The 20,852-nt window shown below is 38.2% G+C and overlaps 1 protein-coding gene across 8 annotated transcripts in view; it reads right to left on the minus strand.

Moving 5' to 3' along the window:
• Positions 1–20,852, minus strand: part of LOC115242721 (growth factor receptor-bound protein 14-like) — a 325,508-nt gene that overhangs the window by 32,385 nt on the left and 272,271 nt on the right. For all 8 annotated transcript variants that reach the window (XM_029819228.1, XM_029819236.1, XM_029819235.1 and 5 more), the window contains 2 exons: positions 12,756–12,983; positions 7,122–7,229 (listed from right to left, as the gene is read on the minus strand). In XM_029819228.1, coding sequence (XP_029675088.1) covers positions 7,122–7,229; positions 12,756–12,983 — 336 coding nt within the window. The remainder of the gene's footprint in view (positions 1–7,121; positions 7,230–12,755; positions 12,984–20,852) is intronic.

The raw sequence follows: 20,852 nt of genomic DNA on the forward strand, positions 1-20,852 counted from the left end.
TAATAATAGATATTTTATTATAATATTTTCCAACTCACAACAAAAATCTTACTAATTTTAAAATTTAATTAATAAAAAGATACCGGAATAAATAAGCTTTTAATAAAATCTAACATATTCTGATTACGTCACTGTTCGCCGACTACGCAATCATTTCATTCCGGCGATGTGACTCTTCAAATGTTTCCGTCCTTTTCACTTACGGCGATGCATCCGATGATGCAAGACAGAGATGAAGAAGTACGGGAGGATAAAGGGAAGAGAACCGAGGGGGAGGGGGCTGAGAGTGTCTCGGCGGAGTCGTAAAGTTAAATTAAAAATTTCCATGCGACAGCTTGGCGAAGAGCCGGGGAGAAGACGCGGGGGAGGACCGATAAGGAAAACGTCGCGCCGGAAATACTCTCGCGCTCCTTGTTGTCCTTGCCCGTCTTATCCTGTCGTCTTATTTCCTGACGAGTTTGGGGGAAAATGGGTCAGTTCGGTCGTTCATTAATCTTAGCCTCCCGGTTCGAATTAATAGATACGCGCGCGTCGCCCGAGTTTCTGGGTCGTCGCTATTAGTCTTCGCGTTAGAGATATCAGTTGAAAATAGATAGAAAAAATGTAATTTATTTTACTTTAAATATATTTTACTTTTCGTCGCATTCTCTTCAAGCTTTAGTTTTAATTCTATTTTTTAGACTCTAATTTTACATGCGTGTGGAAAGGGAATGATCTGAAAACAATTGATTTCTTTTAATATCAGACTTATTGATACACGCGAAGGCCGAGCCCTCCGACGTACGCTTCGGAAAATCAGTATGCGATTGGAAATAAATTTTTAACGGGACGATCACACACAGCGATGCTTTTAACGGAACATCGTACGCGCCGTAGTCGCGCGGGGTAATAAAAGGACCCGAGAGAGGCGGGGAAGAGAGAGTACGTGAAAGTTTCATAACCGGTGTGTCGTGACTATTTTCGGCGGGCGCATATTTCGGGGCGGCAACGGCGCGATAGGCAGGGAAGAGAGAAACGACGTCGGGGGAATACCTACCCGGGAGTTTATGTCTACCTTTACGATCCAATTTTGCAGCGCGCAAATGTCCCTCCTCGGCTTCGCGATTCGCCGTATGCAAAACTCGGAGACGATGGTAAGACCCGGCGAGGAGGGAGGAGGAGCGCGTGCGTTGGGATGCGCGCGAACGACTCCGGTGATATTTCGAGGAGAGAGAGCTCCTCGAAATAAAGAATATAATGAAAGAGTGGAGGAATAAAAGCGCGGAATAAAACAATCGCGCTCGCGCGGGCAGGGCTACGAAACGATACGGCGGTTTCAGCGAGTTTCCAGGGTGGCGGCTAAAATATGAAGAGCGCAAGAAAGCCTCCTCCGCGCGTCGGAGCTTCTCGTCAGTCTCGCGCATTTGGGTGATGTGCCTTTTTTCCTCTCTCTCCATTCGTCTTTCTCCGAATCCCTCTTTCCCTCCGGCGTGCATACACACACACACACACATATATACATCGTTATTCTCCAGCCCTCCCGGTATACCGGAGAAGTGCTCGCGCGCGCGCGCACGCTGGTGTACCATCTATAGCTCTTCCTCCATACCCCAAGAGAGCTCTCTCTCTCTCTCTCTCTCATGGATATATAGGTAGAAGCCGGGTTGGTCGATAGTTCGCGCGTAGCAACAGCCGTCCGGGGCTTTTTGCCCGACTTTTAAACCCCTGACTGTAACCGAGGTACTGCACTCCCGGCCTTTCCGCCCCCTCCCGCCGTCCCTCCCCCGACAAACGGAATCCTCCCTATTCAAGTCTGATACCCGACCTGGCAACGGATGGAAATGAATGATAAAAGCGGAGAAAAAAAAGAAGACGATCACATGACTGATGATCGAGAAGAAGATCGACAGTTTGGTGGAGACGTCAGATGATTGAAAACGTCACGGTCGGCTGGAGTCAATTGTAACTATTTCTGCAACATCATGAGACTATAGCGAGAGTCTGAAATTTTTAAGAAGAAACTTCTCGTGTACGCGCATGCGTATCATTGTAACGTTCATTAATAATGGATGCAGTAATTACAGAGAGAAAGAGAGAGAGGAAGAGAATCCGCGCAGCTTAATTTTAATGACGTACTGTTTACGACGACTTTAACAATCAACGATAGCTTCGAGAGGGAAGCCTTATTTGCTACAATTTGTTGAATTCCCGCATTAAAACCTAATAATTAACGCTCGCATTGAAATTCCAAGAAGGTAAAACCCACTTGAATTTAAATGAACGGCGAGGGGATCGACGGGGCCGAGTAACAATGCCGGAGCCTTGCCGAAGTGGAAAAACGGAAAAGAACGTCGTTGTTGGATACTCCCAACATTTCCGGTATCCAAGCCGGCTGTCTCGCGCCATTAAGGGAAATATAATGTCTGACTAAAAGCGGAGCGCGACTACGCTTTCACGTCAACCGCGAACGATCTGTTAAACGCCGTGGACACTCGTTAAGTAGTCGGCTGGACGAGATGACATAATGATGGCGAATAGATTGGTCCATTACACTAAATAATCGATATTTATATTTATATATACTTTGATTTTGGAATTGATACGAACGACGTAATTCCAACGACGTAATTCCAAAATCAAAATATACACAGGATGAGTCACTAAAAACTGCTTTTTAAGATATCTTCATAAATATAATTTTCATAATTTTTAAAACTTTTTGACGCCTCCATCAAAAAAAAAAAATTAAGATGACTAAAATGTAGCCTTTTAAAAATTATTTAATTTTTGTCTGAAACGTTTTTGTATAAAATCAATATTTATGAAGATATTTTAGAAGGCAATTTCTAGCGACTCACCCTGTATATAAATCGGTCGTAATTCTAAAATCAAAGTATATATAAATGGACGTAATTCCAAAATCGAAATTTACAACAAAAATTTTACAAACCAAAAATAATGTGTATTGTTCATTTTAATTATGCAAATGCGCTTTTGAAAGAAAATCTTATCGAGAAATTGATTTAACGCATCGATTTATATCCGCAAATGTTAAAATTAATATAACAAATTGAAATATAAAATGTTTAAGATATTTTTCTATTTTATCTTCCACCAGTAGATCTTTTCAAATTCAGGAGATTGAATCCGCGCGCGAAGCTACATTGGCACGAAACTTTATTCCCGAGTTTCAATCTATCCATTTAAATGTGCAATTACGTGCAACGTGAAAAATAGAAACAGTGCGGAAGACGGAAAATACGAAGTTTGCTCTGTCGGTTCGACACACACACACACACACACGCACGATGCGAGAGGTGCACTTTTGTTTCCCTTCGAATAGAGATAAAAGCGGGACACGAACGAACGATATCCATGATCGAAGCTTTCAATCGAAACGAAGTGCAAGCCACGTTCGCACTCTCTTCGCGAGAGAAGTTACCCCATCGCGAGAATGTACAATGGACGAGACTTCGAAGAAGATCGTTCGAAGTTTCATCTTCGCTTCTCACCACGTGCACTCTTCTTCTCCTCATCGTCTATTTTTCCTGCGATGATTATTTTTAGATCTTTCCTCAAATTTCACTTCCTATTTTCAGTATCTCCATCGAAATATCGGAGCCATACAGTTATAGAAAGATTCTCGATTATCGTTAAATTATTTAATATCTGAAAGCTTACTAGTAAAAGAATCAGTTTTTCTTCTCGCGATTTATGATTATCTGAGTATCCCTATAAACACTGTAATTTCCTGTTATTACTCGAGACTGTCGTTAAAGCATGTCAGACCGCCCCTATCAATTATGTTTATTTTGTAAACCAATTATCTTTTTCCTTGCACTTTCGCGCATTAAGCGCGTAATACCGGTTATTTTCCATACTAGGTTTTAATTGTCATCCTCCGTGCTACTTCGAGTAGATAATTCATAACTGGCAAACTGTAATTTATTGCCGGAAGCTTGTTAAGATCGCTACTTCAAAACCAGTTCTTCGAAACTGCTCGACAATATATGTTTCACACCCGCTTCGTTTAATCGATATTTCCTTCCTTATGGAAGTATGGATATTTTATTATTATAACTGTAACGCGTTCTACAAAAAAAAAAAAAAAAAAAAAAAAAAAAAAAAAAAGAGAAATATGGACAAAAATTATGTTGTACAATTATTACAAGATAAAAATACTCTCATAAGTTGCCAAGATTGTGTGTAAAGGCAAGAAAAAAGATCTATCTATAAGAAATTATCAATATCCATACAAAATTTCGTAAGCGTCTTATGTAACTCAAAAACAGTCTGTATCTCAGTTTATTAAGAAAAATGAAAATGTAAAAGATAAATATGTAGTGGCACGCATTAAACACACTGCAGAATTGCAACTTTTCAAAACTTTCTCTTTAAAATTTCATTTACGGAAAATTTCACAATTTCGCCTTTAATATAACATTTAAATTAATATATTACATTCTTTTCTTTGCATATTTCGTAGAGTCTAAAAAAAAAAGCATATTTTAATGATTGGCAGAGTTTATCTCCAATTACTTTCATTATTCATGCAATTCTGGATGATGCAATTCTCGCGGTTTTACGATAAGGCGGTAACGCTTTGAAAAATATTATATTTTCCCGAGAACGCCGGCTACGGAAATTATAATGAGAACAAGCTATATCTTCATCTCTCTCCGACGACGAGAAAAAAAAAAGAGATAGAGGAGGAAATAAGTCAGTCGATGGAAGGGTAAACGGGGGGGGGGCGACGAGGGGTTGTCGTCCCTCTGGCTGGCTGGCACAACCTTGGAATCAGCTGTGCGATACGAGGATGAAATTTCCTACCGGGCGAGACGCGCCGACATCTTAGCGCGTAGGAGGACGCGAAGAATATCGTGAAGGGAGAGAGAAAGAGAGAGGGAGAGAGAGGTCTATATCTCGACGAGGTCGGGGATGGCACGACAATGAGGTCAGTGCGATTCGATGGGGATGGATCCTTCTTGGCATTCTTTGCGTAAGTTATGACGGTACTTTCCCGAGAAAATTTGCTTTCCGGATCGTGAGTAAGATATATATGTCAGTGTTACTTTAACATCTTTCACTTTTAATTTCGTTCGACGAGATGTGTGCGCGTCGATTTCCCCATTAGCGATTATTTCCCGTATGAAGTATCTACTTGTTTAAGATATTTATTTGTCATATCAAAATGTATCGTAAATAACAGATATTCGATAATTGACGATAATGTATCCGATAATGGATGCGGAGTTATTAATTTTCGTCGAACAAGAGAGATACATAAAAATTATTCATAAAAGCAATTATAAAGAGAAATCTTCCCATCCCATAAAGTCTTTCTTTTTTATATTTTAATTGTCTCATATTTGTTTCATTATTATCGGTATATTACGTTTCGTTAATAGCCATGATAATTTTAACAGACACGCGAAACGTCGGTATTATTTATTTGTTTAAATTTGATTGTTTAAGCTGTCTCACAAATTTTATATAATGACAGTCATGTGTCTGAAAATCCTTCACCAAAATCATCTTAATTCACAACAGCTACGCTAAATATAAATTCAATTATTAAATTCTATTAAAGTTTTTATTTCGTTTCTGCTTCCTCGAATTTTTAATAATTATTTCTTACATATCAAATTTTATATACATATTAACTTAATTATATACACTGGCTAACAAATGAAACAAAATAAAATAACTGACTGCTCAACTAGTTGAAAATCCTTCGTAAAAAATTAACTTGCTATCGTCCTTTCTTTTTCCTCTTTAACAAGCAATCGCTTGATTCTGAGAGGATCGATTATGGATCGGCGAATTTATACATATTATCGCGGCCGCGATAAAAGCGACGATATATGATATCCGACAGTGTAATTTGCGTTGCCATAGTTTAACCATTGTATAAATAGGACGTGTGAGAGAGCTAGCAAGAGAGAACTATGCATCTGTGCACTCGAAATAACGAACGCACACAAGCGAATAGAATCTCGACCGAGGGAGTGGCTCGGCAATTCCCGCATATTTCGCGTGGAATTTCGCATTAAAGATCAATAGCTAACAAGCTATTTGCTATAATTATTGTATTTAGCCGCTAACAGCATCGTCATCCAGCGCGCCGCATCGTTATACGTCGGGCCAGTGTTTTCGTATTACCGTTCGTTCATTTATTAGCATTGAATTTCCTTATATTTCAGTACATCAATTAGAGAATCGATAAACGCGCGTGACCGTCGAGAACAATAATACAGTTTGCCTGCGAGCGTTATTTACTGGTATATTAATATAAATTAATAAACAAATCTATTTATTTCGCTTGTAAAAGGGAATAATTTCGATAAAGAATTATATATACATATATAATTACAATATAATTAAATATATACATAAGCAAAAATTTATATATATACGATTAATAGATAATATAAAGAATGTACTAATGTAATAAAGAAAACAATTAAGAATCGAATAAGAGAAAAGGTAAAGAAAGGCAAGAAGGTGTTAATCGAAAAAAAAGGGCATTGAAAAGCTCGGGATTGCACGAGTTAATCAAGATCCCGTAGACGCTATGAAAGTTCAACGAGAGACGACGGCTCGTGCAGGAAAAGGGATGACTGAAGGCAATGATCGAACGTGGCGTGACCCGGCAAATTAATGTCACTCGAGGTAATTTCAACGTAATCGCCTCTTCCATTCCATTTACCACGTCTAAAGCGAAATTTACCTCTCGAGCATATCCTAGGCTACAGAGATTGGCCCATCGAAAATACATCGCGAGCGTCGTAGAAATAATTCTCGCCACGAGAGAGACAACTGTCTTGTTATTTTACTTATACACTTACGTCGTAACGAGTTATATGCGTTCCGTTCTTTTTTTTTTTTTTTTTCAAATTTAGTTAGCTATTTTTACGCCAAATTTGCGTAATCGGTGTTGAAATCCTTTACTAAGATTTAATTTATTTAATTAAAGCGCTAGGAACGGTACAAAGATTTAAGCCGTATTCATAAAAAAATTTGAATGAATAAATTATTCATAACTTTTCCAATTCTCGTTTCGCGTTCTTATCCAAAATTCTCCTTTATGGCTTAGATCTTTTATATATCTCAGCGCTTGAAATCATGCATATAGCACTTACGTTGGACACATTATAGCTGCTGTACTGTTCTTTGGGGCTGCCGCTGCCGTTCTGCTCGCACTGCTTGTTCTTGAAGGCTCGGTAATTCTCTCGGAGCTGTTTGCCGTACTGGAACAATACAAAGCAGAGCGGACACCGTTAAAACAACGCGCTAGTACTACAATTGATGAGATGCACGCGACGAACGAATGCACACACGCGCATATAACTGATTCTACGCTTCGGGCGCATCGCGGAACATTCGAGGCCGATAAAGCCAACGACGGAAAGAAAAAAAAAAGATAAACTGCATTCGCGATTTGCATAATTCTACACGCGTTACTTTGTCGTCGTAATACCGGCCGGCCGGCCGGTCTGTCAACTCGCGCGTGTCGCCCAGCTGTACGAGGCTGACCTCCGATCGATACATCGTCTTGCCTAGGTATCGCATTTGCCTAGATAAACTAAACGTTATTGCGAGGCCACAATTTTTTTTATATATCACGAAATTATATTTATTTTCATTACTCACACACACATTTTATAAACGCGCGTAACACATGAAAAATATTGAAATAGGAATAATAATATCGATGATTATATACATATACGCGTTTTGATGCTTCATATCTTTTTGGCAACGAAATTAGATATTCAATTTTCAACTCGAGTGAACTGTAATCCCATTTTTCACAGGTGGCTTACGAGTGCGGAAAAAATATTCAATCGATAGGAACAATTTTTTTTTTAATCGGGAAGTATCTATACTTGGGGAATAGCGATGAAGTTTCCTTCAGTTGAATCAAAGATAATCCGTGCGAGCTCTTGATATCGCGACAGCTCAAGGTATAATCATTTGCAGCAAAGCTGTCTTATACAAGCTAACTTTACTTCCTTGTTTATTCAGGATTCATATAAATTTCATATTTATCTTAAATTTCTATTTATCTTAAATTTAACAAAACATAAAAAACAGCCTTTATATAACAAAAATAATTATAACACAAAAAATACGGAAAAAATTATAAAATCTTATTCCTTATTAGTTCCAAGCAAACTATTTATCTAGTCCTAACTTGAGAGAAAGAGAGAGAGAGAGAGAGAAAGATTTATTAAAATACTTAATATCAAAAAAGTATCAGCCAATGAAATTTTTCTTTTAAATAAAAGAGAGAAATGTACTCAGACTTCTAGATTTGTTTTACCAGAGAAAGGCATTTTTGAAAAGTTGGAAGCTAACATGTACTTTGACGGTATTCGTGCAGATTGTGATTCACGCACGTTGAAGAAGATGTGAATGTGAGGGACGAGACGAGAGGAGACAAGATGAGAGGAGCAGACGGTGTCACGTGAACGTGTGCATAACCATGGACCCAGCAGCAGTGGTATAGCCATCGTATCGACCCACAAGACAGCCGGGCGCATCTACGCTCGAATGACTGCTCACGCATACGCACGCATCCGCGCACGTACACGCAAGTCTCACCCGTGACGTGCGCCCATACATATATACACGGATTGCTAATATACCAATGCGGGCTATGTAGCTTGCATCGCGGTACGAAAATTATGCCGGTGAGCTTTGCAATCGCCGAAGGCTCGCCTGGCAACAGCAAAAATAGATCGCCGTTTCGAAAGGTTCGAGGTATCCGCGTTTTATTGCGTTTATATAATACAGATTTTTCAAATTTTCAATTATTTTGCGTTCCCTTAATAATTTTGTCTCAATAATAATATAACATAATTTTTAAAAAATTTTAATACAAGACAAAAATTATTCTATAAAATTATTTTAAATTAATACTCATTATTTCTCTCTCGTGTCACTGTTCGTACATAATATATTTGTTCGCTGTCAGTTTTGTCACGAACTTTTCGCCCCTCTTCGCGCGAGAAGTAAGATAGATTAAACAAAGTCGAAATTCGTCGTTTGCGCAAAGATGAAGGACGACTAATTGAAGATGGCCCTGGAGCCGGCGGAGAGCGTGCATTTCGAGAGATAATTACATAATTCAATTATTCGCAAACGTAGACGTTGGGGAAACCCGCCAACGTGGAAAGTGGTAAGGCGCGAGTGTATGCTAACACTAATCACCGATAGGGAAACGAAGAACGATAACGAGGTACGCTAAGTCTCTAAGTAAACGAAGGATAATGCCGCGTCGAACCCCTTCGATATCGCGTAAGATTACATCTCCCTGACGTGGGAAGCCAAAAACGATTACACCTAAAAAGTTGACACGTCTCCCTTATAATTGAATGACAATGCAAGTTAGTACAATCTATTCTTTCTCGTGTGTATATGTATGTGTGTGTGTGTGTGTGATAATTATAATTCTCGGATGGCTATTTCTTTTTATAGCAAGAAACTCTCCAGAAGGATATAGAGTTACAATCGGGTAGAAAGCGACCCGATATTTACGGCTTAACTTTATCTACAGCCCTTATCGCTTCGCGATCTGCTCACTTTCTCATTACCATTATCGTTTCATGCATGGCGGACGAAAAGCTAGAGTCATAATGTCAAATGACAATATTTTATTAATATCCAGCAACGAACAGTAGTACCTTCGCGATCATGATATCTTCGTCTCGCGAGACATCTGATCCTGAATTAATCAAACAATTATTACTTTAATATTAATCTTCGTTTTTACTTTGATATTTTCTCAAAACTGATGACAAAATTGATTACAGATAATATGTAAGCTGTATTAATATTTTTCATATAAAATATGTATATTGAAAAAGCTGTCGTACCATCTTCTGTCCAGGATTCCGATCCTTGAATCAACAAAGACGACTCTTTACGCACGCTATACTACTCATAGATTTTCAGTGAGGCGAATCGAAGTCCGGGAAGATTGAAACGCGACGAAGGAAAAGGGACAAAGGGGGAAAAATGGACGACAGTGGAGAAACAAAGAGAGTACAAAGGGGATTGTCAGGAGTGTCAATGTCTTCTCGATCAAAGCGAGTCCTGCAGGTCTCTCTCCGAGGGCCTATACACCCGTTCATTTGCTCACTCTCTCTCCCTCTTTTCCTTTCTCCCTTTCCGTCTTCTACAACGTTTCTCGTTCGCCGCATCTCATCACACTCCTAGCTTTTTCTCGGATGAAAGAGTTACAAAGGCCTCGCGCTGAGACACGCGTAAGTACTACCTAGAGCGCCGACCAAGACGGTCGTCGTCTCGTCCTTCTCCCTTCGGATAAAAGGGAGAAGAGAAAGAGCGCATAGTAAATCCGGAGCGGGATAGGTCGAGCAGGAGATGCAGACAGGCATGGATGGCCAACGAGGCCGATAAACACTAGGCAAGTGTCTGCCTGCCCGCCAGCGGCTACGGTAGTACAGACGCATAGCTCGGGAGACCCTCGAGGATGCATCAAGGGAGACCAGCTTACGATCCTCCGGTGCAAGGGGTCCCCAAATTACATCCCGCGGCAGATTAGATTGCTATCCCGACCTGACAAGTGTTACTCGGAATGGAAGCAAGTTATAATGATGATGAAAGAAACCCTTGTCAGGAAGATAGCGTTTGTGTAAATCTAATAAAATTATTGAGCTTGTATGTGTTAAAAGAAATTAAGTTTAAAAACTAAATTCGCAATATGAATAAATATAAATATAGATAAATCATCATTAAAATTCTATCCCTTCCTCTAAATGAATATCATTTATAAGTTACTCATATGATTGCCGGAGGATATGTTACTCTTTTTATTCTTAATGAACGGTAGAGCGATGATGATGCCATCGCACTTCCTGGGGATCAGCCGGATTTGAGAGACGGTCTAAGCAGGCACTTGAACTCGAGGAAGAATAGGTCTCTAAAGAGTAACGTAATGTAGAATAGGCAGCCGTAGTCTGGAGTCTCTCTCTTTCTTTCTCTCTCTCATCAACGAAACTCCCGATCACGCGTTGCCAGCGAAAACCGTTACTAACCACGAGTCACTCTCTTCCATCGGCGAGCACTTGGCTCGACTGAAAGAGATGAGAATAGAGAAGAAGAGAGAAAGAGAGAAGACAAAGGCTGTCTGCTCTCGAGAATAAACCGATATTATCGACGACGATGGGAAACGAGAGCCCCGGTGTCTCACGAGCTCGATCCTCGTAAAAAAAAAAAATAGAAAAAAAAGAAGAAAAAGATGAAGAAAGAAAAGTGTACGGTGTCAGTGGCATGGCTACTCTAAAAAAAGACCGAGAAAAAAAATTTCACCACGCGAAACGTGCCTGTGTGGCACGTATATAGTATATACGCACGTCGACGGAGTGAAGTGTTTCTTCCCTCTTTTTCTCACCCTTTCTCTCTCTCTCTCTCTCTCTCTCTCTCTCTCTGTCTCTTTCTCCGTCAAACACGACGACGCGCGAGTCACGCAACTTCTTTGAGCTTCACGAAGAAGTTTCGACATTCGAGTCGGAGGAGAAAGAGGAGGAGGGAAGGGGAAAGAAAATAAGGCTCATTATACCTGGCTCTCCATCGCGGAGCTAATAATACCCACGGCTCGTCTCGCAGAGGGATGATCACATCATCCAGTGGTGGAAGAGTCGAGTTGCAGATAGAACGCAGAATCGGCTGGGAGGCGATATTGTAAAAGCACGATTATCCTCGCCGCGGGCTACTCTAAAAAAAGACCGAGAAAAAAAATTTCACCACGCGAAACGTGCCTGTGTGCCTGTGTGATAGTATATACGCACGTCGACGGAGTGAAGTGTTTCTTCCCTCTTTTTCTCACCCTTTCTCTCTCTCTTTCTCTCTCTCTCTCTCTCTGTCTCTTTCTCCGTCAAACACGAACGACGCGCGAGTCACGCAACTTCTTTGAGCTTCACGAAGAAGTTTCGACATTCGAGTCGGAGGAGAAAGAGGAGGAGGGAAGGGGAAAGAAAATAAGGCTCATTATACCTGGCTCTCCATCGCGGAGCTAATAATACCCACGGCTCGTCTCGCAGAGGGATGATCACATCATCCAGTGGTGGAAGAGTCGAGTTGCAGATAGAACGCAGAATCGGTTGGGAGGCGATATTGTAAAAGCACGATTATCCTCGCCGCGAATTTAAATACTCATTTCTCCAATTAATATTAGCTTGTGCATGCTTTCCGCTTTTAAATTAAAACAATTATTAATTAAAGCTGTGTATATATGTATGATGGTCATTCACTGATCATTCCCTCGACTATTATTGACCTTTAATTTTCGATCTTTCAATGTAAAAAATAATCTAACTGAAACTCTTCAGACAAAGTATTTGCAGCTTTTTTGCAGACATATTATCTGAATTTTCAGATAAAATGCTGTCTGAATTTTCAAACACACTTCAATTTTCATACACTCTTCTGAAATTTCAGAAAAACGACTCTGATGATTAAGACAGATTGTCTAAAATTTCTCTCATTGTTAGACACTCGGATCTGAAAATTCAGACAAAAAATGTGTCTGGATTTTTAGAAATTTTTTTACGGTGTTCACATAAATATGCCGATGAGGAAATGATTGATTTCAATCGATATTAAAAATAATGTTTTATGTAACAAAGTGACATTTAAATATTCGAATACCCCAAGATCCGATGCACTCAAGTCGCTGAATTATTTGCATTATATTATCGAGTAAAAAACGCCAATTAGACGAGACGAGAATGAGAAATCGTGTCGCTTACCTTAGCGAGTCTCATGGCTGTGAGCCAGCAGGCGCGCGATTTTTCGTTTTCGAAAGCAATGACCTTGATCCCGGGCTCCCCAGCCTCCGTGTCCTCGGCCTCGGCGTTGCTGTTCGGCCTCAGGCAGACGCCCCACTCGAAGGGTGCGCCGAAAACTCGCTTGGCGTTCGGTATTCTGTAGATGTTATAGTCTGACAAGTGCGCGAGCGTGATTAGATGTTCGCTGTCCTGTAACAAAAAAAACAAACAATGACGTGTCTTGAAAAAATTCCGCCTAGTAACATTCGGCTCTGTAAAAAGCTCTATCTTTACAGAAAGATTATTACGCTTCTCTCCCCGTGTAAAAATCCTTCCGAGAAGGCTCTTCGATGCTAGCGATTAATTTAATATTCCCGAAAGTTCGCCGGGCCACGAGTGACGGTTGTTCGACATGTCAACGCGGTCATCGTTGGCGTACTGAATAGCCAATGGGCTTTGCAACAATCGTCGGTTATGTTCCCGATGATTATAACGGCCATCGCATCGGTGTGATAATTGGCCGGTATGGCCGGCGAGTACGTGCTCACGGTTGCGGATGAGCCATGACGACCACGCGGTTGATATTCTCATGGGAACATCTCCGAGAGAGCAAAGTAGTATAAGCGTATATACGAGTTGCCCGCGAGGAGCTGCGCGCCGCGAAAAACAGTCCCCGAGATATTTTCCAGCGGACCCATCCTGTCGAGTCCTTCCCTCTCGCCCGGCGAACCTTTCTTACGCCATGTCGCCGGGAATCGCGAAAGCAATTTATTATACGCCGGAATGATTTTTACGGCGCGGCGAGCATCGCGCGCTTCGCAGGAAACGCCACAATTTTTACAGTTCTTATCGTGGAGTCGCCATTATTTGCCTGCGAGAGGAGAAGAGTGGGAAGGTCGCGTTTGCCGAGCGATTTCCGGCAGTAAATATTCATAGGCGTTGAGTGCGCTTAGTATTCTTCAACGAAACGTGTATTGAGAGGTCGCGCGATAAGTGTGTTTCGTTCTCTCATGACATTTCATAAATCGAGAGCCCCTCTCTAATATTCTCGTTTAAATCTCTATAAATATAATTCAATATCATTTGGAATATAATATAATTAAAATAAAATATATAATTTTTAGAAATATAATTCAATATAATTTGGAATATAATATAATTAAAATGTAATATATAATTTATAGAAATATAATTCAATATCCGATTTGTAAGAAAAAGTTACCGGAATCAAAAATAATAGCCATGTTTTTATAAATATCTGTCATTTCTTTTTTTAACGGAAAAATTTATTAATAATAATTCGACACAATACCGTGTCTCTCTCCTATTTACGTGCATTACTTTGAGCCGTGCATTGCACACAGACACTTCGGTCATTAAATAAAATTATCAACGCCGACAGAGAAACGGCGTGGATAACGAGAGATGCGTACACACGTCGGCGTCTAAACAATTTCACGCACAATCGGTATCACAGCGCTTTTATATTTAACTCGGCGTGTACTCTCCTATCGCGAGAGAGGTATCGTCCACGTCGTTCTACTCTCTGACCTTTATCCGCTTATCGGCACCTGTACGATAAGCGGCCAACCGTGAACCGGCGACTTGTCGATTTTCAAAAACCGAAGCGTAAACTGCTTTTCTATCGTGCCGTATATTTTCTATTAATAACAATATATTATGCGTAGGTATATACCTACAAAAGTATTGAATGTTTTTACCTGAATACTCCATGCATATATCATAGAATAAAGATAAAACATTAATTTTTACGAGAAACTAAACGAGATAACTAAATATCGTTGGAATTATTGGATCGGAGTCAATAAATTGTCTCATCTAATTAATAAAATTATCTGCATCATTAGAGGAGCGGATGTTGCTGTCAACTCACATATCGCATAAATCTCTTTGCGCGAAAATAGAGTATGATATTCTAGAATTATCGCTCTACTAAATACAACAAAATGATATATCGACGATCCATCTTTATTTCAGAATTAAAACGAGTATTCCAATTTCGAATCATATATATCTTTTATTATATGTATAATAATTCATATATCTTTTAATATATAATAATTAGAATCTCAGAATAAATCATTCTAATAATAACATAATTACACATGTTATTCACTTAATTTTTTATTTGTCATTAAAAAGTTTCCTATATATTTTCTTATCATATATTTTATTTAAATATATAATAATTAAAATCTTCGAGAGTAAATCATTATAATAATAACATAATTACATATATTATTCACTTAATTTTTTATTTCTTATTAAAAAAAAATGTCCTATATATTTCCAACATATATTTTTCTCTCAAGCACCTGTACCGCCGCGTATATCGTCGAGAGGGAGGGTGGGGGTACGGAGTGGTCAGGGATTCCTCGAGAAAATTCTGTTGGCCATGGTCGTGCTTGAGCGTGCGATGACGATGCCGCCGTTGCTGCTGCGCAAGCATTCGTCACGCGTGCACAAACAGACCGATAAGCAAGAGGCGGGATGAGCGTGTGTGTAAGAGTCGCAATACGAGATAGCGCGGCGGGAACTGCGTTGCAATACGGCTCAGCAAATATTTAACGATTAGCTGGTTTGCACTCTGCACATCCGCGGAAAAGAGCGCGGGACTGCGTTTACAGTTATATAACTATTATCCGGCTAACCATAGAATTATGAGCGAGAGCGAATGGGAGGAAGGATTAAACGCGAGAAAGAGAAAGAAAATATTCAATCATATCCTCAAAAAAAAAAAAAAAAAAATACACGTAAGGTGTTATATTAATTGTCCATAACGAATATAAAGATGTAAAAATAAAACAAGATGAGGGGGGAGGGGGGAGAGGAAGAATACGGGAAACCCGACGGTGTCTCCCGAGTGTCTCTTTATATTCTTCCGAGTAAATCTAAGTCCCGTTTCGGTCACGCTATTGTAAAATATATTTTAAAACGGAGAAAAAAACGTAGTAAGACTATAAAATTAAGATTATTTTCTTACCGCGCATAATCATTTGTATGATTAATATAATGATCCGTTTTCCTTAATTGTTTAAAACTATTTATAACGATATGACTGTGCGTAATTACGCTGTGTTTATAACATGAATTATTCTTTCGCCAACAGGTATTTATGACGGAGCTATCGTAACTTTGAGTGCAGCGAGTTGCATCATTCAGAGTTGCAACTAGATGTATTCGATTGTGAAATTGGCAAACGCGATCTGCATGTTTCGAGTCGATTTGAACGCTGCGATTTAATCCTCTAAAACTTGTTCCGATGCATGGCTAATCGAATGTAAAAAGAAAGAATAGTTGAAAGTCGTTCATGTTATTTTAGCAATTTGAATTTTAAAATATAATTTTTTTTAAAACAATTAATATATTGTAATTTACTGTAAGTTTTATAAATTTTTCGATTATAACTACTTATTGTTATTTTTTATTATAAATATCATAATTATAAAAAAATGATAAAATTACTTTATTAGCACTACAATAAAATTATTAAAATTCATTTTAATTCATTTTTCAATTATAATTTCTTTAAATTATATCTATATTCTTCTCTTTTTTACTCGATTATTTCTCTTTTTCAAATTAGATTGTATAATATATATATATATATATATTTATTTATTTATATTTAAATATAAATATATATTTTTTACGAAATTCGATATCGGCTACTGAAATTGATGAAGAATTATACGCGACAGCGAAGAATCAGGAAGAAGATAAATATACGATGAATGATATGAAGAATTCAAGACGGGGGGCAGGGAGAAAAAAGAGAGAGTCTGAAGTGACCTAGGTCAGGAACTTCTTGACGAGGACGATACCGCTCCACAACGAAAAAAATGCACAACGGGCAGTATAATGATAAGTGTGGAGAAAATAGTCAAGCGCGAAGAAATTCGTGATAACTTTACGAATCATGTTCCTTTGCACGTCGCGCATTTTTTCCGCGGAAGAGATTGCCAGCGCAGTTATTAGCATTTCCGTCTACGGCTTCGGAAACAAAACCAGTTTACACATAATTCCAGAAACATACTCTCGCGCACGATTAAAGAGGAATAAAAAGAAAGCTATACATACACGCACACATATATAAAGTATTTCTAAATAAGTGCGAAAAATTTTACGAGATGATTCTTTGTCGAAAATTAAGGGGGTCTTTCATATAAACATATACTCCTATATTCCTCTCTGAAGAGTTATGTATTTTATTTTTTTTTCTTGAAAACTTGATTTTACGAAAAAAATAAAAGAAATAAAAAAGTTTCTAAAGGAATCAAGCTTTCTAACGCATATTTTTACATGATCACATTCTGGTCCGTTAAAAGGTTCTAATAAAAAATTGAATAGGGGTTGTTAGTTTCATTCCCTTATAACGATACGGGAAGATTAAAAAAATATTAATAAGGATCCTTTCTACCAGTGGAAAATGACCACCAAATTTCATTTTTCTAACTTGTCCAAAATTTGAAAAAAAAAAAAATTTAATTTTCGCCTCCTCTTTGGAGGAGTGTAACTCCTCAGGGAGGAATATAGAAGTATACGTTTATATGAAAGACCCCCCTTAATTTTCGACAAAGAATCATCTAAAATTTTTCGCATTTATTTAGAAACACCCTGTACATATATATATACTCGAAAGATGCTAATGGCCCAATCAAGTATTGCCAATAAATTTGAGCCTGCATTTTTGTCCTTTCCCTCATTATCGTCATCGTTTTCGCGATTCTTCTCCTTCGTTCGAGGATATTTCGCGATCGACCTTCGAGTCTTGTTATAAGCATAGTGTGTACTATTTCGATGAATATTTTTAGAATTTTTGCAATTGTAAGCGCATTCTCTCTTACATTCGCTCGAACGCGTCGCGTTCGACCAAAGCCCGAACCGCATCGGCGGTCGTTGGCCCGAAATGACATCGTTAAGTTGCCGCTCGCGTGGCAGTGAAAGGATTGACTCCAGGGCGGCGTTAGACCGGTGTTAGAGATCGGAGGAGCGTACGATAGGTCAGGTTTTTCTTCCTTCGAAGGCGGCGGAGAGACACGCCGTGCTGCAAGCCAATGAGAAAAGACAAATGCGGAAAGACTTAAGAAAAGGCAGAAGTGGAGGGATGCGAGAGACTTGCGTGCAATAAACGCATTGAAAGTCGCACGGAAAGGCTTTCTCCCGAGTTTCTTCGATTTATTTATTACGCTCATTTTATTTAAATTTATAATGTAAATTACATTTTAATAAATATACGAGATTCGGAAAAGTGTAAATTTATATTTTATTATCTGCGAGATTCAACTATAAGTCTGGAATAAAGATAAAGGACAATATTGCAAAAATCTCTTTCTTATCGTCAAATAATATTTTTATTATAATAAATAAACTAAATTAATATAACATTTTTATTAAATAAACTGTTTTATTCCATCACTTTAAATAAATATTAATATAAATCATTTATATAAATTTTAGATAATATGAGAGGCGAGAGAGATTATAATTATGAGAGAGGCAGAAAGAGAGATCATTGACAGCGGTGGAAAGAAGGGGGGAAAAAGGATATAATAAGAATCATTGATTATACATTGAGAGAAAATATAGGCCACGCTCCTGGGGCGTCGGACTGCGCTATGATTACGATAATAATGCGAGAGCGTATAACGGTAAGCATCCGTGAAAGGCGAGCCGGAGAGACAACGGCCGACTACTGCTGTCGAGAAAAAGGAGAAGTGACCCATGAAAGAAAGGAAGAAGAAAAAAAAGAACAGAGAAGACGCTAGATTTCTCTCTCTCTCTCTCTCTCTCTCCCTCTCCTTCAATCTGTACGAAATGACTTCCGCGTAGGATCCTTGTCTTCGCGCTCTATCCTCGTCTTGTGCTATCCTATCGATCACGACACGATCGAACCCTAGTCATATCAAATATATATCATATCATATTATATTCTCTCCATAAAATTAATAATAAAAAAAAAAAAAATTTTTTTTGTGTTCCCTAAAATCTTTCACAAATTAGAGAACTTTTAATAATAATTTTTTACTTTTAATAATTTTTACTTTTAATAACAATTTTTACTTTTAATAATAATTTTTTTTATAACATATTCTTTTCGAAATGACGCCTTTTACCTTTTCACACGTGATAAAATTGAAACGTCGACGAATTATCGACGATGAGGTAACGCTTGCCAAAAAAATCTGACGCGACCGGACTTCATCTCTTCGATCTTTCGATAATCCGTGGAGGAGGAAACCTTGCGCGGACGTGTGAAATGCAGGTGGTCGCGCCTCTTTATTGGATTCGTTCTAATAGAATTTGCACCGCGTCCGCGCATCTACAACGATGCCCGCTCTTGAATTTTAATGCCCGAAATGGACGCGGCGCGGATAGCGATTCTTTTTTATTCGACTCCTCCTCTCCTTTTTTTTTTCGCACGAGAACTCCCTTGCCTTGGCCGAATTAAAATTCTGCCGCTTCGCTAGTGCAGATAATTAAATATTTGTTGTACGCGCGCACACGTGGTTATGGCCTCGAGTACGAAATTTCGCACTATGCTGTGGTCACACACTTGATGTACGAGTTGAGAAGATCGATGAAAAATCTCGAGACGTCCAGTTGTTTAATACAGATTTTTTTTATATAATTATTTTTTATTTAATATTGAATTGGAAAAAAATGTATAAAAAATAATTCTGAAAATATAATACAGATTTTACAATATATATTAACCCTTATTTATATATTGGTTTTCTTTTACCAGTTTAAAAACTTACTAAAAATAATGATAGAACACACTTGACGTACGAGTCGGAAAAATCGAGAAAGATCTCGAGACTTTTTCGAGAATTGTTATTTTTAAATATACAGACTTTTGCCTATAAAGCCATTTTGTGTTTAAAATTTAATTTTAGAAATATATAAAATAATTTTAAAAATATAGAATAGATTTTTTTTGATTAGTTTAAAAAATTGCCAAAAATAATGATAAATTATGATGTAGTTCTTTATAATGTATAATTCTATATGAATAAACGCTTCCATATTCTCTCTCTTTGTTTGATTAATAAATAGAGTATTCTTTTATCTGAAATAATATTTTGATGTTAAATTGACATAATAATGACAGTTAAATTTTTACTGCATTTAATTCCTAGATATCTCCGGGCTATAAGAAGAAATAGTAAAGGCTCTTTGAATCGAAAACGCAGACTCCGATAACATCCCGTTTACCCCACGCCGTGCCCAGGGGCGTTATAGCGATTAAAAACGGCGACGTGCGCGAAATCGAGGTCGCCGCCGAATGATTCTTTTTTTTTTTCTTTTTCTTCTTTTATGTCTCGTGTCCGAGACGTGCACGAGAGGAGACGGTGAAACGTGATGTAATTCACAAATCCTACCGTATCTCTTTCGATCATACTGACATTCATTTCGTAGCAAATTAAGAAGCCGCGTAAAAAACACATAAAAGGAAAAAGAGAACGTAATCGCATAACATGTTATTGAATTATTAATATTTTTCGATAACCCATAGCGAACAAAATTAACTGATTGTGAGCAGAAGATGAATAGAAAATAAATGAAATTAATAACAGATCAATTTATTCAATCTTAATTAAAATTAATAATCGCTTAATAAGTTAAAAATTTTCATAGAGTTTTCGAAAAAAATTACCTCTGGGTTTAAGAAATTTTTTGAGGGACTGTATAGAAAGAAAGATGAATGACTTTTCAGAGTTCGTTAAACGCGAAACAAGTTTTATTACACGGATAATATCTTCACCTCGAGTCATTTTATTCATGCTGTTCGTTTATCACGTTGATTATAAGTGTTGCAGAGAATTAAAAAAAAAAAAAAAATAAGTAGGACGGAACAAAAATATATATTTCACCCGCCTCTTATCTCGGTCCGTTTTTACCGCATCGACCAACGATAACGAGAATGTCACAATTCTTCAAAGAATAAAATGAGAGAAAAAGGAAGATAAATAGATAGATAAAAGAGTGGAGGAGCTAAATCTGAAAACACGCGATGAATTGCATTTGCGAAATGATTAATCGAGATGGAGGGAA

The sequence above is a fragment of the Formica exsecta genome, unplaced genomic scaffold (genome assembly GCF_003651465.1).
Source record: "Formica exsecta isolate Colony F162 unplaced genomic scaffold, ASM365146v1 scaffold62, whole genome shotgun sequence".
Lineage (NCBI taxonomy): Eukaryota > Metazoa > Arthropoda > Insecta > Hymenoptera > Formicidae > Formica > Formica exsecta.